At 33.1% G+C, this 20,102-nt stretch overlaps 1 protein-coding gene across 1 annotated transcript; it reads right to left on the reverse strand.

The window, feature by feature from the left end:
- Positions 1-472: 472 nt before the first annotated feature.
- Positions 473-10,949, reverse strand: LOC124935992 (secoisolariciresinol dehydrogenase-like; the record flags this gene model as incomplete). Its single annotated transcript, XM_047476446.1, has 2 exons — positions 473-641; positions 10,183-10,949. Coding segments are annotated over 2 exons (936 nt in total), but the record flags the coding sequence as incomplete, so codon positions are not given.
- Positions 10,950-20,102: the final 9,153 nt, after the last annotated feature.

Below are 20,102 nucleotides of genomic sequence, written 5' to 3' on the forward strand. Positions count from 1 at the left end.
AAAGTGTGAGGTCACGAGGTTAAACGGTGATTATGATTGGTGGATAGTATTTCTAAGTATAAGAGACGTGTGAAAGTGTGATTTGGATGTGGTTTGACGAGGAATAAGAGGTCAGTAACAAAGGATCATGAGGTTAAGAGATTGGTGGTCGGTTGAGATTGGTGGTTGACTTGTTAAAGGGTAAGAGGCGTGTGAAAGTGTGATTAAGATTAGTTGTTAGTTTTCCAAGTAATAAGATATGTTTGAAAATATAATCGAGATTGGTGGTTAGTTTGACGAGGGATAAAAGGTGTGTGAAAATATGATTGATTGGTGGTTGGTTTACTAAGGGAAAAAATCCGTGTGAAATTGTGATTGAAATTGATAGCTGGTTTGTCGAGGAATAAGAGACGTATGAAAATTTGATTGAGATGTGGTTTGCTAAGAGATAAAATTCTGGAAATAAAAAATCATGAGGTGACGAGATTAGAGGTCAATTGAGATTGGTGGTTGGTTTACAAATGGATATGAGACGTGTGAAAGTGTGATTGAGATTTGTGGTTGGGTTGCCGAGGAAAAAGAGATGTGTGAAAGTGTGATTTGGATTTGTGGTTGGTTTGCTGAGGGATAAAAGCCCGATAACATTAGGATTGGTGGTTAGATTGCCATGAGATAAAAATGTCGTTAACAAAGGATCGTAAAGACACGGGATTAGAGGACAATAGTAATTCGTGGTTGGTTTACCAAGGGATCAGAGACATGTAAATTTGAAAATGTGAGGTTATGAGATGAGATGTCGATTAGGATTGGTAATAGGTTAATCGATGAATAAGAGGCCGATAACATAAGAATTGATGGTTACTTTGTTGAGGATAAGAGGTCGATTTAAGTTGGTAGTTGGTTGTTGAGAGATAAGAGATGTGTGAAAGTGTGATTGGGATTGGGATTGGGATTGGGATTGGTGGTTAGTTTGCCAAGATAAGAGAGGTGTGAAAGTGTGATGTTACGAGATAAAGAGGTTCATTGGAATTGGTGGTTAGTTTGACGAGATAATAGGCGTGTGAAAGTAATGAAATCACGAGATGAAAGGCCAATTGAAATTGGTGGTGTTTGTCGAAGGATAAGAGGTTGATAATAAAGGACCGTAAGGTCAGGAGATTAAAGGTCAATTGTGATTGGTAGTTGGTTTATCGAGGGATTAGAAGCTTGTGAATGTATGAAGTTACGAGATTAGAGATCGTGGGATTAGTGGTTGGTTTTCCAAGGGACAAGAGGTCGGTAAGATTGAGATTGGTAGTTGGTTTGCTAAGGGATAAAAGACCGGTAACAAATGATCGTAAGATCACGAGATTAAAGGTCGGTTATGATTGTTGGTTAAAAATATATGTGAATGAGATGTTGATTGACCAAAGTGTGAGGTCACAATATTAGAGATTGATTGAGATTGATGGTTGATTTCCCGAGAGATAAGAGGCGTATAAAAGTGTGAGGTCACAAGATGGAGAGGTCAATTGGGATTTTGATGGTTGGTTTGGCAAGGGATAAGAAATGTGTGAAAGTGTGTGAGGTCACAATATTAGTAATGAGAGTTGTCAATCGGGAAAAAGAATATTATGTTGAGTTATGGAGCCTACACTTATAATAAATTCTACATTGTTAATTAGAGTTTATTGGGTTTTCTTTTTTTAGTTTTGGGCTTGGGCTTGACCAAAGTTATTTAGGTTTATTACCTGAATGTTTACCCTATAAATATGTGATTATTAAGGGTTTACATTCAGAGACAGAATTCTAGAGAGATAAAGTGTGAGACAAAAAACTCTGTATTCCTTCTTCTTCATAGTAAATCTGGTGGTGGCTGAAGTGGATGTAGCTCAATTTGAGTGAACCACTATAAATTTGTGAGTTCTTGTGTTCTTCTTTCTTGTATTTTTACAGATTGTTTTCAAACAGGTCAGATTTGAGAGATACAAATCCTAACAACTGGTATCAGAGCAGTTAGGCTAGATATGAGAATTGGAAACAATGGCAAGTGAGAACAGTATAGGACATGGGATTGGAAGATTTGATGGGACAGATTATGCCTTCTAGAGAATGCAGATTGAAGATTATCTCTATAGAAAGAAGCTTCATGTTCCTTTGAGTGAGAAACTAGAGAAGATGGATGAAGCTGAATGGAAACTCCTTGATAGACAGGTTTTGGGAGTTGTCCGATTGACGCTAGCCAAGATAGTTGCTCACAATGTAGCAAAGGAGAAGACCACCATGGGTCTGATGAAAGCTTTGTCTGATATGTATGAGAAACCATCTGCTAACAACAAGGTACACTTAATGAAAAGACTATTTTACTTAAGAATGGTTGATGGAACTTCTGTCACTACTCATTTGAATGAATTCAATACAATTGTGAATCAATTGCTATCTGATGAGATTGATTTTGGGGATGAAGTTAGTGCCCTGATTTTGTTAGCATCTCTACCAAATAGTTGGGAACCTATGAGGGCAGCAATTAGTAATTCAATTGGAAATGCTAAACTGAAATTTGTTGAAGTTAGAGATCGTATTCTTGCTGAAGAGGTTCGTAAAATTGATTCTGGTAAAACATTCAAAGGTTCTGCTCTGAATGTAGAAAACAGGGGAAGAGGTAATGATAGAAATTTCAACCGAGGTAAGAGCAGATCTATGTCAAGGAGCAGGAGGAGTCAGTCCAAGTCTGGGAGGACATTTGAGTGCTGGAATTGTGGTAAACAGGGTCATCTGAAGAGGAACTGCAAAGCACCGAAGAAAAACGGTGATGATAAAAATGATACAGCCAACGTTGTTACAGAATCTGTCACTGATGCGTTACTTCTGTCTGTTGATAGCCCGATAGATTCATGGGTTTTAGACTCAGGAGCGTCTTTCCACACCACTGTTCACAAAGAATTAATGGAGAATTATGTGGCTGGAAACTGTGGGAAAGTTTATCTCGCAGATGGTGAGCCACTGGATATTGTTGGCATTGGTGACATCAAATTGAAGATGGCAAATGGTTCTGTTTGGAAGATTAATAAGGTGAGACACATTCCAAGTTTAATGCGTAATCTGATTTCTGTTACACAACTTGATGAAGAAGGTCACAATTTCAGTTGTGGAAATGGTGCGTGGAAGGTGAGTAAAGGAGAAATTGTTGTTGCTCGAGGTCATAAAACTGGAACGTTATACACGACTTCAACTTGCAGAGAAACAGTTGCTGCTGTAGTTGATGACTCAAAGAACAGTGAGTTGTGGCATTGCAGGTTGGGCCATATGAGTGAAAATGGATGAAAATTCTTTTGAAGAATGGACAGATTCCAGAACTGAAGTCTGTTGAACATCAGTTATGTGAAAACTGCATTCTTGGAAAACAGAAATGGGTGAGTTTCTTAAAGATTGGGAAGGAGCTCAAGAAAGAAAGACTAGAGTTGGTACACACTGATGTGTGGGGACCTGCACTTGTTTCTTCTATTGGCGGATCATACTACTATGTGACTTTTATAGATGATTCAATAAGAAAAGTATGAGTTTTACTTTATGAAGCACAAGTCTGAAGTATTTGCTATTTTCAAGAAGTGGAAGACTTTGGTTGAAAATGAAACAAATCAGAAAGTTAAGTGCTTGAGATCCGACAATGGAGGTGAATATATCAATCTAGATTTCAAAGAATATTGTGCTATGAATGGGATCAGTATGGTGAAGACTGTTCCCCGAACGCCTCAAGAGAATGGAGTAGCTGAACGAATGAATCGAACATTGAACGAGCGTGCTAGAAGCATGAGATTGCATGCAGGGCTGCCTAAAACCTTCTGGGCAGAAGTTATTAATACTGCTGCCTATTTGATAAACAGGGGACCCTCTGTTCCTCTTGAATTCAGAATTCCTGAAGAAGCTTGGAGCAATAAAAAGGTAAATCTTTCTTATTTGAAAGTGTTTGGTTGTTTATCATATGTTCATATTAATGAATGTGATAGGAGCAAGCTTGATCCAAAGTCTAATAAATGTTTTTTCATTGGTTATGGTGATATCGAGTTTGGTTATCGTTTCTGGGATAATCAAAATCGGAAGATCATTCGTAGCAGAAATGTTATCTTCAATGAACAGGTTCTCTACAAAGATTGTGTTGGGAAGACATCAGATGGTGATTCCAAGTTGGAAGAGACTGGTACAGTCGATTTGAGACAATTTTCAGCTGAATATATACCGGTTGTCGAAGAAGAACAATGTGTTGTTTAAGATGAAATCGTTGAGAACGTGGCCCCAGAGGTAAATCAGCAAACACCGGTTATACAGTTGAGAAGATCATCAAGGAATCGAAAACCAGTTGAGAGGTGGTCTCCATCTCTGAACTATATCTTGTTGACAGATAGAGGTGAACCTGAATGTTATGAGGAAGCAATACAATCTGATGAATCGATTAAGTGGGAGTCTTCTATGAAAGATGAGATGGACTCTTTGTGTTTAATCAGACTTGGGAGCTCACTAAGCTACCAAAGGGAAAGAAAGCACTTCACAACAAATTGATCTTCAGGATTAAAGAAGAACATGATAAAACCATGAGGTACAAGGCAAGGTTGGTTGTGAAAGGATTTCAACAGAAAGAAGGTATTGACTACAATGAGATCTTCTCTCCAGTAGTTAAATTGATGACAATCAGAACTATTTTGAGTTTGGTTGTGAAAGAAGACCTTCATCTTCAACAAATGGATGTCAAAACTGTTTTCTTCATTGTGATTTAGATGAAGAGATTTATATGCGACAACCAGAAGGATTTGAAATCAAAGGAAAAGATGAGCTTGTGTGTAAGCTTCAGAAGAGTCTATATGGTTTGAAACAGGCTCCAAGACAATGGTACAAGAAGTTCGATAGCTTCATGAAAAGTAACAATTTTTGAGGTGTGAAGCTGATCATTGCTGCTATATCAAGAGGTTTGATAAATCGTACATTATTCTTCTTCTCTACATTGATAACATGTTGATTGCTGGAGCAAGCTTGTATGAGATTAACAAGCTCAAGAAAGAGTTGTCTGAAAAGTTTGCAATGAAGGATTTGGGTGCTGCTAAACAAATCCTTGGGATGAGAATTTTCAGGGATGAAGAAGTTCTCAAGCTTTCACAAGAAGAATATGTGAAGAAAGTTCTTAGCAGGTTCAACTTGTATGATGCAAAACCAGTTATTACACCCTTAGTTAGTCACTTCAGACTATCTAAAGATCAGTCGCCTTCAATAGAGGAGGAGAAAAATTACATGGCCATTGTTCTGTATGCCTCTGCCATTGGTTGTATTATGTATGCGATGGTTTGCACAAGACCAGACATAACACATGCAGTGGGAGTTGTTAGCAGATTAATGAGCAACCCGGGTAGACAACATTGGGAAGCAGTAAAGTGGATACTACGATACTTAAGAGGAAGTAGGGGTCTCGCTTTGTGTTTTCGAAAGTCTAATATGAGTTTAGAAGGATATGTTGATGCTGACAATGGTGGTGATGTTGATAGTAGGAAGAGCACAACAGGGTACATTTATACTCTAGGAGGTACTGCAATCAGTTGGGTATCAAAATTGTAGAAGATTGTTTCTCTTTCTAATTGTGAGGCAGAGTATGTTGCTGTGACAGAAGCTGTTAATGAGATGATGTGGTTACAACCCTTTTTGCGAGAATTGGGTCAAGACTACGAGGGAAGTGTGTTGCGATGCGACATTCAGAGTGCCATTCATTTGGCAAAGAATCCTGTTTATCATGGCAGGACGAAGCATATACAGGTTCGTTATCATTTCATCCGGTCAGCTTTAGAAGATGGAGTATTAGCTGTTGAGAAGATTCCCAGGAGTGAGAATCCAGCTGATATGTTGACGAAAGCTGGGACAAATGAGAAACTGAAGTTGTGTGCAACTTCAGTTGGTCTTCTTCGTTAAGACACTGAATGGAAAGCCACTATCGATCGAGAGATGATGAAGTTAGTCTCCAAGTGGGAGATTGTTGAGTTATGGAGCCTACACTTATAATAAATTCTACATTTTTAATTAGAGTTTATTGAGTTTACTTTTTTTTGGTTTTGGCTTGGGCCTGACCAAAGTTATTTAGGTTTATTATCTGAATGTTTACCCTATAAATATGTGATTATTAAGGGTTTACATTCAGAGACAGAATTCTAGAGAGATAAAGTGTGAGGCAAAAAACTCTGTATTCCTTCTTCTTCATAGTAAATTTGGTGGTGACTGAAGTGGATGTAGCTCAATTTGAGTGAACCACTATAAATCTGTGTGTTCTTGTGTTCTTCTTTCTTGTATTTTTACAGATTGTTTTCAAACAGGTCGGATTTGAGAGATACAAATCCTAACATATTAATGGTTAAATGTGTGACTGGGATGATTGGTTAACCGAATAGTGAAACTAAGGTCACGAGATGAGTGGTCAATTGGATTGGTGGTTGATTTGCTGAAGTGATGGTAAAGAGGTAGTTGTAATAGTATGAGATGATTGAGGTATAAAATACTATAAGTGAGGTCACGAGATTGGTAATGAAATGTTTATTGGAGAACAAAAAATATTGGTGGTTAAATATATGAATGAATTTGTTAGATTATCGAAAGAGTGAGAGTAAAAAGGGTAGTGATATGATGAGATGGTTGGTTTGTAAAAAAATGATGGTAAAAGAGGTGAGTGCATAAGTGATAATATGAAAGATTTATTAAGTAAAAAATGATATTGTTGGTTAACCGATAAATGAAAGTAAAAAGTCGAAGAGGAATAGGTCGGTGCTGATGAGAAAAAAGTTAAATGAATGTATTTTTATCAAATTTGTTATTTTTTTTATGAATAACAAAAACAACGATGAATTGGAGGAGGAAGACGGTCACTAGACTTTCTCAATCATTGAAGCACCCTCATGTTTAGATGTTCAGATGATATTGTTTATTTCAACTTTATAAATGTGATTTTTATTTATCCGTACAAAATCAATAGCAATAATTAACTTAATTAGATTAAATGACTAGTTTAGATAATTCAGTGATATATTAGACTAAATACTATATAATTAAAAATAAATTAGGATTAAATGAAAGATCATGAATTAATAATGTAAGTTGTTTTAAACTCAAACTTATCCAAATATAGATAAAAAAAAATAAGAACATGTCCAGAAACCTTAGGTAACAAGACCAATGCAATCTTGTTTTTGTAAGAAAATATTGTCTCTCTTTCCTTCGTTATATTATTTAATTTATTAATTAAATTATTAAAATACTTTTTTATTTTATCATTACATATTAATACCTTCAATAAAAAAAAATAAAAAAAATATTTGGATTAGATATAATGATCACTGCTTTTCTTTCTTTTATTCTTTAGATGTGGTAAGGACAAGTTTTTGGTAAGAGCTTGGATGGAGATTTAGATTATTTAAAATTATTTGGTAATATTCAAATAATCACAAACCACAAACAAGTTTGGATGTTATCTTCACTCCCTAAAATTTGGACAACTCAATTAAACATTTTGTTAGGTATGTGTTATTAACAACTAAATTAAACATTTTGTTAGGAATGTGTTATTAACATATTTAGTTATATGTCATGTCTTCTAAAACAAATGTTCTAGTTTTCACTCTTGTTTTAGTCTAAGTTTATCCTTTAATTTTCACTTGAATTAAGTTATTTTTATCATATTTGATTGTGTGCTTAACCAATTATATATATTTTTAATATATGAATTATGTTCAGAAAATAAAAACTAAAATATATTAATATTCAACATATTTACATGTGAACAATTTAATATATGTGCAATAAATAATTTGTGAAGTAGATGCAGCTCTAGTAGGAAGAGTTGTCATTGGCAATTCCAAAGTTTTGAGTTATTTAAAAATAATTTAGCATAATTCACAATACCATTTATATCTTACTTTAACTATACTATTAAAATGTATTTCTTTTTATTTATTTATTTTTAAAGTCACTATATATTTATCTTTTAAAAAAAATACCAATTTTTTTTAATCAAAGAACATTATTTGAATACCTAACCTTATTTTTAACAATTCCTAATAAAAAAAACATTGCAAACTCTACATCCTACACATATCAAGAATCTAATCAAAATCTGAACATACCATTGAATATATATGCAAGTGGCTTGTTACTAACAATTTCGGCATCAATCTCCCTAATCTCTCCTAACAATCTTTCGGCATTCAATCTTTGATTTGCTACTAATGAGTTGTCTCTATCTTAATTCACAATAATAATAATAAAGATTCCTTGTCTAAGAAATCAAAAGTTACATATTTAATTCCTACTAAACAATTGTTTTAAATTTAGTGGCAGATATGAAAAGAATAATCTTTCAAAAATTACTTTAATTAATTTAATAAAATTTTATTAGCTTTAAGCCTTTCTCACAATAGTTGGGAACCAAACAATAGTACCATTGTAGATCTATTGATGCCTCTATATTAGACAATTCCTTTTACACAAAACTCAATACAATCTTAGTATGAGCAGCCAAAGGCATTCAATGCCAAAACCTACTTCATGATCTTGGTTCTATTTCAATAAGTTTTAATTTTATATTTTTAAGAATTTTAATAATATTATATTAATTGATTCTAATATTACTTATAAAATTTATTTCTTAGTAATAGTATATGAATATGAAGTACATACACTAGTTGTTATTATCTCCCAGTTTAATTTGATTCAGTGAAATTGCATTGACATCGGATTCCCAGACCAACCAGACCGTTGGTCGTTGACAAAGGCGGAAGACATTCGTTTTAATGCTTGAGGTATTGTTGCCGCACCATCCGAAACCCCTTTTTGGTTCTGAATCGTCCAACGAGTGATGATGGTCGTGAGAATGGGCCTGATAGTTGTTTCCACTGGAGTAGTCTTTAATAAGCACTTAGCCTTGAATGTCATATATATGTTGAATTGATTTTGTATAGTTTGTTGCTTTTTGAGTTTTCTCTGAATTGAAACTTATGATAAAACATGTGATAAAGCCATTGTTTTGTTGAGTTCTTTTCTATCACAATTTTGTGATCTTCGCAAAAGTATAGTTTTATTTTTGACGTGTTTTTACAGTTTTATTACTATATGTTCACATTCAAAAAAAAAAAAAATAGAAGGCATAAAGTGTGTTTATTTATAGGATAGAATGATCTTAACTTAATTTAGTAATATCTTAATTAAATATAATTATTTTTAAATATATCATATTAATATTATAGTAATTTTATATATATATATATATATATATATATATATATATATATATATATATATATATATATATATATATATATATATATATATATATATATATATAAGAGTGGTAAAGAATGTTACCAATTAGTTTTTAGGTTAATGGTTCAATCTTATATGGCATATTTTACTTTTATAAATAAAAAAATTATGGTCAGCCTCCTAAGGTTCTTGATTCGAGCCATTAGGCGGCAAAATTTGCACTTGATTATATGATTAAATATGTTGTGAAATATTTGTTTAACCCGCGGAGAATAATCGCACTTCAAAATAGAAACAAAAACTCCAACGTTCTTAAAAAAATACAAAAATTAACTATAGAGTAAATCACGTTTATATTTAATATTAAAATTTAATGTAAAACATGAAATAAGAATAATTTCATATTTTCTACTTAAAAAATAGTTAGAAATTATTAAAGACATTTAAACACAAAAACAAAAATATGACAATAAAATAAAATAAAAATGCTGCAAAATATGGAAACAAAAAAGAACATGTTAATTGTCAAATTATTGGAGAAATATATATTGAAGGTAGTAAGCTCCCACAGATTAAACGAATATAAAAAAATATATTATAATAATAATATATGAATGATAAGATTGATAATTGAAATTAGGTTATTGGGCTTTAGAGGACTTCTTCTTCCTAAATATTGCACACTAGTTTAAAAAAATTAGTTTTGCTATTAATTTGCGCATTTAAACAAATTATTAAGAAAGTTATATATTGTTATCTTCATTAATTTCTTATTCTTCAAATCAAATATTTATGCTTTTATTTATTTTGTGTACATTTATTTGCTAGTGCAATACATTGAGTGTGGTTATACACCTTCTTATTACAAATTGGTGTCAAACTTGTAACTAAGAATTTAATAGTTAATAAACAAAATTTAAATTTGCATTGTGTATGCTAAATCCCCCGTCAACAACCAAATTGAGCCCACTCACATACTTAGCATCATCACTAGCCAAATAAAGGGCAGCCTTAGCAATATCATCTTCTTTCAATGTCACTCCTTTTAGATTAGCTTTGGCATTAAATATTAATTCAAGCCCTTCACTATCCAATTCAAGGAAATCCCTAGCCATGGGCGTTGCGGCAGTGTAGGGCGAAATGCAGTTGACCCTTATTCCAAACTGACCTAACTCGACAGCCAAATTCCTAGTTAGCCCCAATACCGCATGTTTCGAACAACAATAGGCATGAGTACCTGTTCCACCTAATATCGAGGCTATACTTGCACTTGAAATGATGGAGCCTGACTTAGCCGGGACCATGACTCGAGCTGCATGTTTCATGCCTAGGAAAACACCCGTCACGTTGACGGCTAGAACTTTCTCAAAATATGACTTCTCGTTTTCAATGATCCCTTGTTTGAGTGGATCGATTATGCCAGCGTTGTTGAACATTATGTCGAGTTTTCCAAAGGTCTCAACTGTCTTGTCCACTGCGGTTTTAATATGGTCCTCGTTCGTCACGTTGCAATGAACATAGGTGCAATCTTTTGCGCCTATTTTCTGACGCAATGATTGTCCCAAATCGTCTTGGATGTCTGCAATGACGATTTTCGCCCCGTGTTCGGCGAAGAGCTTTGCCGTGTATTCACCGATACCACTAGCTCCTCCAGTTATTAGAGCCACCTTTCCTTCAAGTCTGAAGAAAACATTTTTTATAGATAAAATTTGTATTAGTTAAGAATGTTATTAGTAGAATTTAAGAAAACATGATAATTATTACCTTCTCCCAAATCCAGAGAGTAATGATGTTGTCATTTGCGGTTTGTTTAGGATAGAGATATGAATATGAAAGCTGGGTGATTAAATATATAGATTCTTAAAGTTAAGGGCACCCTGTCCCTGTTAGGCGAGTGCCTTCTTTGGTTTGAGTGATTATAATAATCAAACAAAATCAAATATTTCGTTAGTTACCTTACTTAATTTATTAATTAAAATACTAAAATATTTTATATTTTAAATTATTATTATTTATTATATATATATATATATATTATATTTTACGCCTTTTTACCAAAAATATTTATAACCTTTTCAAAATAATTAACCTTCATTATTCTCACCTTATGTGTGTTGGGTATAACATTTCTGTTCAAATTTTACAATTTAACAGTTAATTTTAAAGGGAAATTTGATGAAATGGCCCTCATAGGTGGCTTAATTCCAAAAAAGGCCCGCGTCTGCTAATGTTTGCAAAATGGGCCTTTTTGCCCTGCGAAATGTCCATTTTACCCCTGTAATTGCACTTACTCGAATTACACTTACGCGAATTACACTTACGCGAATTACACTTACGCGTATTACATTTACGCGAATTACACTTACGCGTATTACACTTACGCGAATTACACTTACGCGTAATATGTAATATGCGTACATTGAAAGACGCATATTACATATACGCGCATTATGTAATATGCGTCTTTCATACTATATAAAGCCTAATTTTGACCCTCATTTTAAATCTCCAATTTTTAGGGTTCTGACTCTCTCTCAAACTCTATCCCCTTCGATCCCGCTGCTCCTCTAAGGTAAGACATTCTCGTCTCAATGCCTTTTATGTATTCTAGGATTTTGAATATTATCCAAGTGCTATTATGTTGGATGAGGATTTAGGGTTTTAAGTAAATCTTACAAGTTTATCTATGTAAATGACAATCAACAACACATGGGTTTGTACTTCATTGATCTATGGAAGTAGAAGTTAAACATTTCGACGGATATGGAAATTGAAGAGGAGAATCCGACGGAGCTTAACACTCTCAACATCGGTAGAGGATTCGCTAGCGTAGGCAGATTGATGGATGGAGTAGGCAGAAAGTCAGATTGGACGATGAACCATGAATTCAATGCTCATTTATATTAAAAACATGCTCTTTCATTTTGTCTTCCATCTTCCATTGATGATGAACCTATTCCTATTTTGATCTTCTAGAAGGTGCATCCATATATTTTCTACCAAATTTTTCTTTTGCTGCAATTAAGTAAATAACTTAACATATGGATTAATTACTATGGTACACATTTTCCATTTCCTGGTTTTTTGAAATAAATATAATTTTTAGTTTGTTTGAACATTATTTTCCATTATTGCAGGAGATTCTTGATGGAATTGAGTTTGCTAGGGGTGACTCCAAATCAACCTGGGGTTCTATGCGTGCAGCAATGGGGCACCCATAACCTTTTGACTTGAAATATGTTGCTATTGGGAATGAAGACTTTGTTACTATTCAATGATATTTTTTTATTGAAAAAGATCCATATTTTATGAATAGTAATAAAATATGTTAGTATTCAATGATCTGCGAATGTGAAACCATCAAATGGCAAAATTCTGAAATGAAATGCATAATCTATTTGAAATTGCGAAAACCTATGTTGTTTCAGGGAATTACCTCCAGTTCTATTCTGCCATAAAACACGCCTATCCAGACATCCAGATAATCACAATTTGTGACGGTTCTTCTCAACCATTGGATCATCCAGATGATTTTTATGATTTTCATGTAAGATAAGTAATTTTGTATAGATTAGAATTTGAACTGAATATTCTTACAATCTTCCTTCCTGTTATTAGATTTTTTTGTTAATAAATTGATTTTCTCAACAAATTTATAACAATGCAGATGATGTCTTCTCTAAGACTTATAAGTTTGATCAAACATCACGAAATGGCCCAAAGGTACGCGCTAAATCTTGTCTTATATTTACTTAATTCCATAAATATATATTAACAAAAAGATAACTGTTGCAAGAAACATTTAGATGGTTCTGAGGCCGACTCTATTATTTCAGGCTTTCGTTAGTGAATACGCTGTGACAGGAAAAGATGTTGGTCAAGGAAGCCTTCTAGCAGCATTAGCTGAAGCTGGATTCCTTATTGGTGTAGAAAAGAACAGTTTTTTTTTTATATAATTCTAAAAAAAGATCATTAAAAGCTTGCCTATAGATGATAATACTTGGTTATATGTAAATATAGTTTTTTTCCACTAATATGCAAAAAAATGAACAAGGAGGCAATTATATATCTTCTTTGCTTTTTCGGATTTTTAACCTTTCTTTGCTCGCCTTTGATACTTTAATGCAATGATGTTGTGTCAATGGTCAGTTATGCACCTCTGTTTGTTAACTCCAATGATAAAAGGTGCATATGTTTTATTTGACTCTTGTCTACTATAATACTATTACACTAATGATGGTGTTTATATCAAAATGATAAATCTATTTTTTTTATATGATCCCAATGAAGAGTCAACATATTTTGTGAAGGTAGTACATAATGGAACACATAATCTGGAACAACAGATTTAAGGAGGATTTCACCCATATATAAGTTCGTTGCAATGTGCAGCTGGCTCCAATCCAGAGTGTGTTTGATAACATAGACACGAAAATAGATGTAATGATCTCCCCGCATTCGTTTACATGTTTAGACTTGACAATTGATCAGTTTAACCATCTGCATACAATATCAGACAACGCCACTGCAGTCAATGCTTTCAACATGAGAAAGACTCAATCTATCTTACTCGAAATACAGTAATAAAATTGTGGGGATGTATAACTATGATCACTACAAAGTAGTTAATTAATTATATATATGTTTGACTTCTTTATTATTGATTGTGCCTCTTGGACTGCACTGCACAGATGCATGTTTATTTTATTCTATGGCTGTTGTTTATGTTTGAATTTGAGAAAAATATCTCATACTAATTTAAGGGTCAAAATTAATCTGGTTTCTTTTAGTACTTCCACTTAAAAGGCAAAAAATATGTAGAAATGATCTCAAACCAGTCATTCTGGAAAATATAAAGGCAAACAAGAAAATAGAATTAAGCCACAAGCTTAAAGAAAAGATATCACTGTCATAGTAACATTTTTAACAAAAGATCACAAACCAGATGAACATTATCTCACATTATGATTGTCTAATGTAACATTTTTAACAATGTTATTATTACAAATATCATATGACAGAAATTACTTGGTCGGTCGGTGTCTTATGAGTTCACACAGCTAATAAGTAACTTCATAAAGTCTTAGCCTGGTGGCCAGTTCATTTGACGTCCCCCAAGGAGATGGACATGAAGGTGTTGATTTACATTCTGCTAGTCCATTATTAATCACAACTCTAAAGCCATCTTCAAGGTCTTCATGCTTGGCAACAATTTTGGCAGTGCACATTAGTCGGCCAAGAATCCCACAGTGCCTCTCCTCAGCCTGACAATAATATTAAGCAGCTATCTATTAGTTTTTCGTAGACTTCTGTTATTATGCAGCTTTCCATCTAAAGGGTTAAGGTTTCGAACAAATTCTTTTTTTCTTATATAAAAATACAATTTTTTAGCTTGTCCAAGTTATATGCCCATTTATTCTTCTGAATTTCTTTGGGAGTGAATGAAGCAACTAGGTTCAAAAGAAAATATAGTCAACCAAACCAATCCTTGGATTTGCACTAAAAAATGAGAATTCCCCATCAAATAATTGGTTTAGTTTAGTTATGTTGTCATAGGACCACAAATGGAAAGTTCTCAGGGTCATGTGGGCTAGCCTAAAAGACCCCAAAAAACTAACAAAATAGTTAGTTCAGTAAATTTATGAATTTTTTAACCAAAATAGTTAGTACCTGAAGCAAAAACGACTTCATCACATTAACATCATAGACGTTCTTAGCAATCAGCCCCTCGATAAAAGCCACGCCAAGGCTTTGGAACCTTTCTTGTCCTGCTGTGTTCCATATCTACAGGGATTGATTACTATACTAAGAATATTGAGAATATAAATATATAACAACTTGTGTAATGAAAATTGGAAGTAGAAGTGAGACATTTAGTCCATCACCAAACTGACATTTCCATGTTCAACTTATTAAAAAATGAAAAATGAATATAAATTATCATCTAGCCATTATATCAAGTATATAGGACCATATTGGCATATTCAACATAAACATTTTGTTCATTACAAATCATTAGGTGTTTGAATCCCGTTGTTAAACCCTAAAGAAAATGGCACAAAATTTAACCTCATTATCCTTTTGTGACCACCAAATACATTTTTTTAATGTGTTTAAGGATTTTAAAAAAAAGAATCTAGTGCTGACATTACATACCAATTAAATAATCCAATCAAAATCTAATAGTGAAGAAAGCTGACCTGCAAAGTGAAGGCTCTGTCTTCAAACTTTAAATTGCTGAACTTCTTTACTAAGGAAATCAACTCCAATGGTAGCCTTATACTGATTGCTAAACTTACGATTCACATACTTACAGAGTCGAAGCAATAAATAAAACACTAGACAAAGAAATACATCAAAGAACTTCAACAAAATAAATCATTATCAGAATGTAGGGTACCACATGATTCTTATTGATTCATCAATGACGTCTTCCCAACCTACCAGAAGAAGATGAAAGATATATCCATGTCAGCAAATCAAAACCTCGAACCTTAATATACAAACGAAATCAAAAGTTGAAATTCTACAGAAGGGCATGTTTTGACCAAATTCAGAAAATAATGTTTCAGATCTACGAGCAGACAACATGATATCTCAAATAAATGATTCGAATAACAACATATTTCAAGTCAAAAGGCTATGGGTGCCCCATTACTGCACGCATAGAACCCCAGGTTGATTTGGAGTCACCCCTAGCAAACTCAATTCCATCAAGAATCTCCTGCAATAATGGAAAATAATGTTCAAACAAACTAAAAATTATATTTATTTCAAAAAACCAGGAAATGGAAAATGTGTACCATAGTAATTAATCCATATGTTAAGTTATTTACTTAATTGCAGCAAAAGAAAATTTTGGCAGAAAATATATGGATGCACCTTCTAGAAGATCAAAATAGGAATAGGTTCATCATCAATGGAAGATGGAAGACAAAATGAAAGAGCATGTTTTTAATATAAATGAGCATTGAATTCATGGTTCATCGTCCAATCTGACTTTCTGCCTACTCCATCCATCAATCTGCCTACGCTAGCGAATCCTCTACCGATGTTGAGAGTGTTAAGCTCCGTCGGATTCTCCTCTTCAATTTCCATATCCGTCGAAATGTTTAACTTCTACTTCCATAGATCAATGAAGTACAAACTCATGTGTTGTTGATTGTCATTTACATAGATAAACTTGTAAGATTTACTTAAAACCCTAAATCTTCATCCAACATAATAGCACTTGGATAATATTCAAAATCCTAGAATACATAAAAGGCATTGAGACGAGAATGTCTTACCTTAGAGGAGCAGCGGGATCGAAGGGGATAGAGTTTGAGAGAGAGTCAGAACCCTAAAAATTGGAGATTTAAAATGAGGGTCAAAATTAGGCTTTATATAGTATGAAAGACGCATATTACATAATGCGCGTATATGTAATATGCGTCTTTCAATGTACGCATATTACATATTACGCGTAAGTGTAATTCGCGTAAGTGTAATACGCGTAAGTGTAATTCGCGTAAGTGTAATTCGCGTAAGTGTAATTCGCGTAAGTGTAATTCGAGTAAGTGTAATTCGAGTAAGTGCAATTACAGGGGTAAAATGGACATTTCGCAGGGCAAAAAGGCCCATTTTGCAAACATTAGCCGACGCGGGCCTTTTTTGGAATTAAGCCACTTATGAGGGCCATTTCATCAAATTTCCCATTTTAAATGGTTGATTTCGGTTTATTTATTCGTTTCTTGGTCAATGAAAATATTAGATATTTAAAAAAAAATGCATGGAATTCCTTAATTTCAACTTTTTAACTAATATATTAATATATATATATATGTATATATATATTTAATTTGAATTTATTTGTTAGTCTAAAACGAGATTATGTTAATTTGGATATACAATTAAGAGTAAATAAAAGTTTATGTCGGATCGTGAGTTGATCCGCTCACAAATTTGAAACGGTTAAAATTTTAAATTTGTTTGATTTATTTGATTGAGAGTTGTGGTTAATTTGGATATATACAGTAAATGAATACTTGAGTCGGATCATGAGTTGATCTGTCCATAAACTTAGTGAAACGGTTAAAAGTAAATTAAAAATGATATATGTATTTTTCAAACTTGCAACTTAATAAAAAAAGTGCACCACTTTAACCAAATATACTAATAATTTATATTTTTAATTCAACACAAAATTTGATTAACATGCGACATTCATAACAATATAAGTTTAACTTTTTAACTAATTAATATATATATATATATAATGTATTATGATCGGATACAACAACGGAAGAGGGGTTGAATGTTGTTGAATTAAACTTGACTTTCAATTCTGTTTTAATCATGTTAGGGACTTAAAACCTGTTTCTATTCTACACAAATTGTCGCAAACTCTTGAACGGTTTCAAGTACGGAATGCTTTCTAGATTTGAAGCTAAGGATGCAAGACGTTAAGATGCGGAAAGTAATTAACACGAGAGTTTTATGGATGTTTGGAGATAAAACTCTTACGTCACCCCTTCTTATGTTTCTAAAAGGATTCCACTAGAAGACTTTGGTTTGTACAGCTTCTACACAAACCCAGTTAGAAACCCATAATTTAACAATACTTAATATGCTCTTAGATATTACAGTATGATATCTCTCCGCTTACAGAATACACTTATGAAGTATGAGCTAGAGAGAGAGAGAGTAAGTAGATTGAGTATTCGTAGATTGTTGAATCGTTTGAATTCTCGCTTGATCTCGTATTCGTTGTGTGTATATGTTTCTCGATGTAACCCCTTTCGCCGTTGTGCTTTGAAGCTCTTTAAATAAGATGCATGGAAACGATCGAATTTAGCCGACAATCTAGAGATCTTAAATTGACCGAAGAGGATTCAGCATTAAATGCTCCCATTTAATGCTTCTGTAATTCAGGGAATTAGGTAACCAAGGAGACCGTCGTTGTGCAATAGTAGACTCTATTCTTTGAATACGTGTCATCTTTCTATTGGTTACCCTTCTTGTCCACTTGAGCTGATGTGGTAGTCTGATCTTGGATTGACTTAAAGGTTTCGACAATTAATGCTCGACAATTAATGCTTGAGTAATTCAGGGGTTATGTAACCAAGAAAGACGCCGTTGTGCTTTGCTGTCTTTTCGTAGTAATGGTCGACTCTGTTTCTTGAATACGTTTCGTCTTTCCATTGATTGCACTTCTTGTCATCTTGAGTTGATGTGGCAGTTAGTTGTTAGCATGCACCGCTGATATCGCAGAACAGTTGTTGGCGCAACACTACTAGTTAGTGCTTCTTCAGACTGCTGTTGAAGACAGACGGTTGTTTAGCGCTTCAACAAGTAAGACGCCTACTCACTTCCTTCAGTTTTAAAATGTCTGCTCATCTTGAGACGTTTGATCATCTTGAAATGTCTACTCATCTTGAGATGTCTTCTCATCTTGAGACGTCTGCTCAGACTTCTTTAGTTTTACCTACACATTAAACATTTATAGGACTTAGTTTTATTTAATCACATCATCAAAACTATGATGCATCATCAAAACTATATCTTAATTAATTATTCTAAGTTCAATTAAAATGTTTCTCTTAATTAATTAATTTCCTTATAATCTTAATTCCCCCTTAATAGTTCTTTAAGTTAATCTAACAATTTTCCTTTATCTAACATAATGCTTAATTTGAATTTTCTTGGTTTTTTAGGTCGAGAAATTTGGTTAATTTAGATATATATATATATGTTAGAGTAAATGAATGTTTAGGTCGGATCATGTGTTGTCATGCTCATAAACTTGAAACGGTTATAAGTTTGATTTTTTTTAGTTTGTTGGGTCAAGAATTGTGGTTAATTTTGATATATATATATGAGAGTAAATAGATACTTAAGTCAGATCGCGTTGGCGTGCCCATAAACTTGAAACTGTTAAAAATAAAATAAAAAATGTTATATGTATATATTTCAAACTTGCATCCTAATAAAATAAGTACAACCTTAACCAACTAGGCTAATTATTTTATAGTTTTAATTCAACATAAAATTTGATGAATGTGCGACATTCCTAAAAATATAAGTTTAACTTTTTAACTAACTAATATATATATATAATGCTTAATTTGAATTTTTTGAGATATGGTTAATTTAGATATATATGTGAAAGTAAATGGATCCTTGGGTCGAATAGTGTGTTGATCCGCCCAGAAATTTGAAATGATTATAAATAAAATTAAAAATTCTATATGTATGTTTCAAACTTGCAACCTAACAAAACAATTACAACTTTTTAATCAAGTGTGATTAAGATGTGGTTTACCGAGGGATAAGAGCACTAGTAAAAAAAAGGCCAAATAGAGAGCAAATATAGCGATTGGATTGAATTCCAATCGCTACTACCTTGATAATAACGATTGGTCTTTAGACCAATCGATACTACCTTGACATAACGTCGATTGGTTACAAAATCAATCGCTATAAACCTAGTTAAAAACCGGGAAAAAAATGGCGCCTTGTTTTGCCGATCTTAGTAGCGATTGGATAAGTAACAAATCGTCATTCCTTAAGCATATTAGCGATTGAAACTAGACCAATCTCTATAACATTGATAAACAAGGAATTGCCTTAAAAGAGTTTCAATTGACATTGGTATACTTATAAATACCAATAATACTAAATGAATTTGAGATTGACTTGGTAAAAAATATATTATTTTCCAAACTAGCTCATTGATTGGAAAGATATTAGATATCCTTTATAATAATAGCATATAGACCATTAATTTTTGTTAATCATCGCGGTTTTGTTTTATCATTGATAATAGCATTTAAACCCATCAATTTGGGTTAATTATTGTAGTTTGGTTTTAGGGTAATCTT

Source organism: Impatiens glandulifera, chromosome 1 (assembly GCF_907164915.1).
Source record: "Impatiens glandulifera chromosome 1, dImpGla2.1, whole genome shotgun sequence".
Lineage (NCBI taxonomy): Eukaryota > Viridiplantae > Streptophyta > Magnoliopsida > Ericales > Balsaminaceae > Impatiens > Impatiens glandulifera.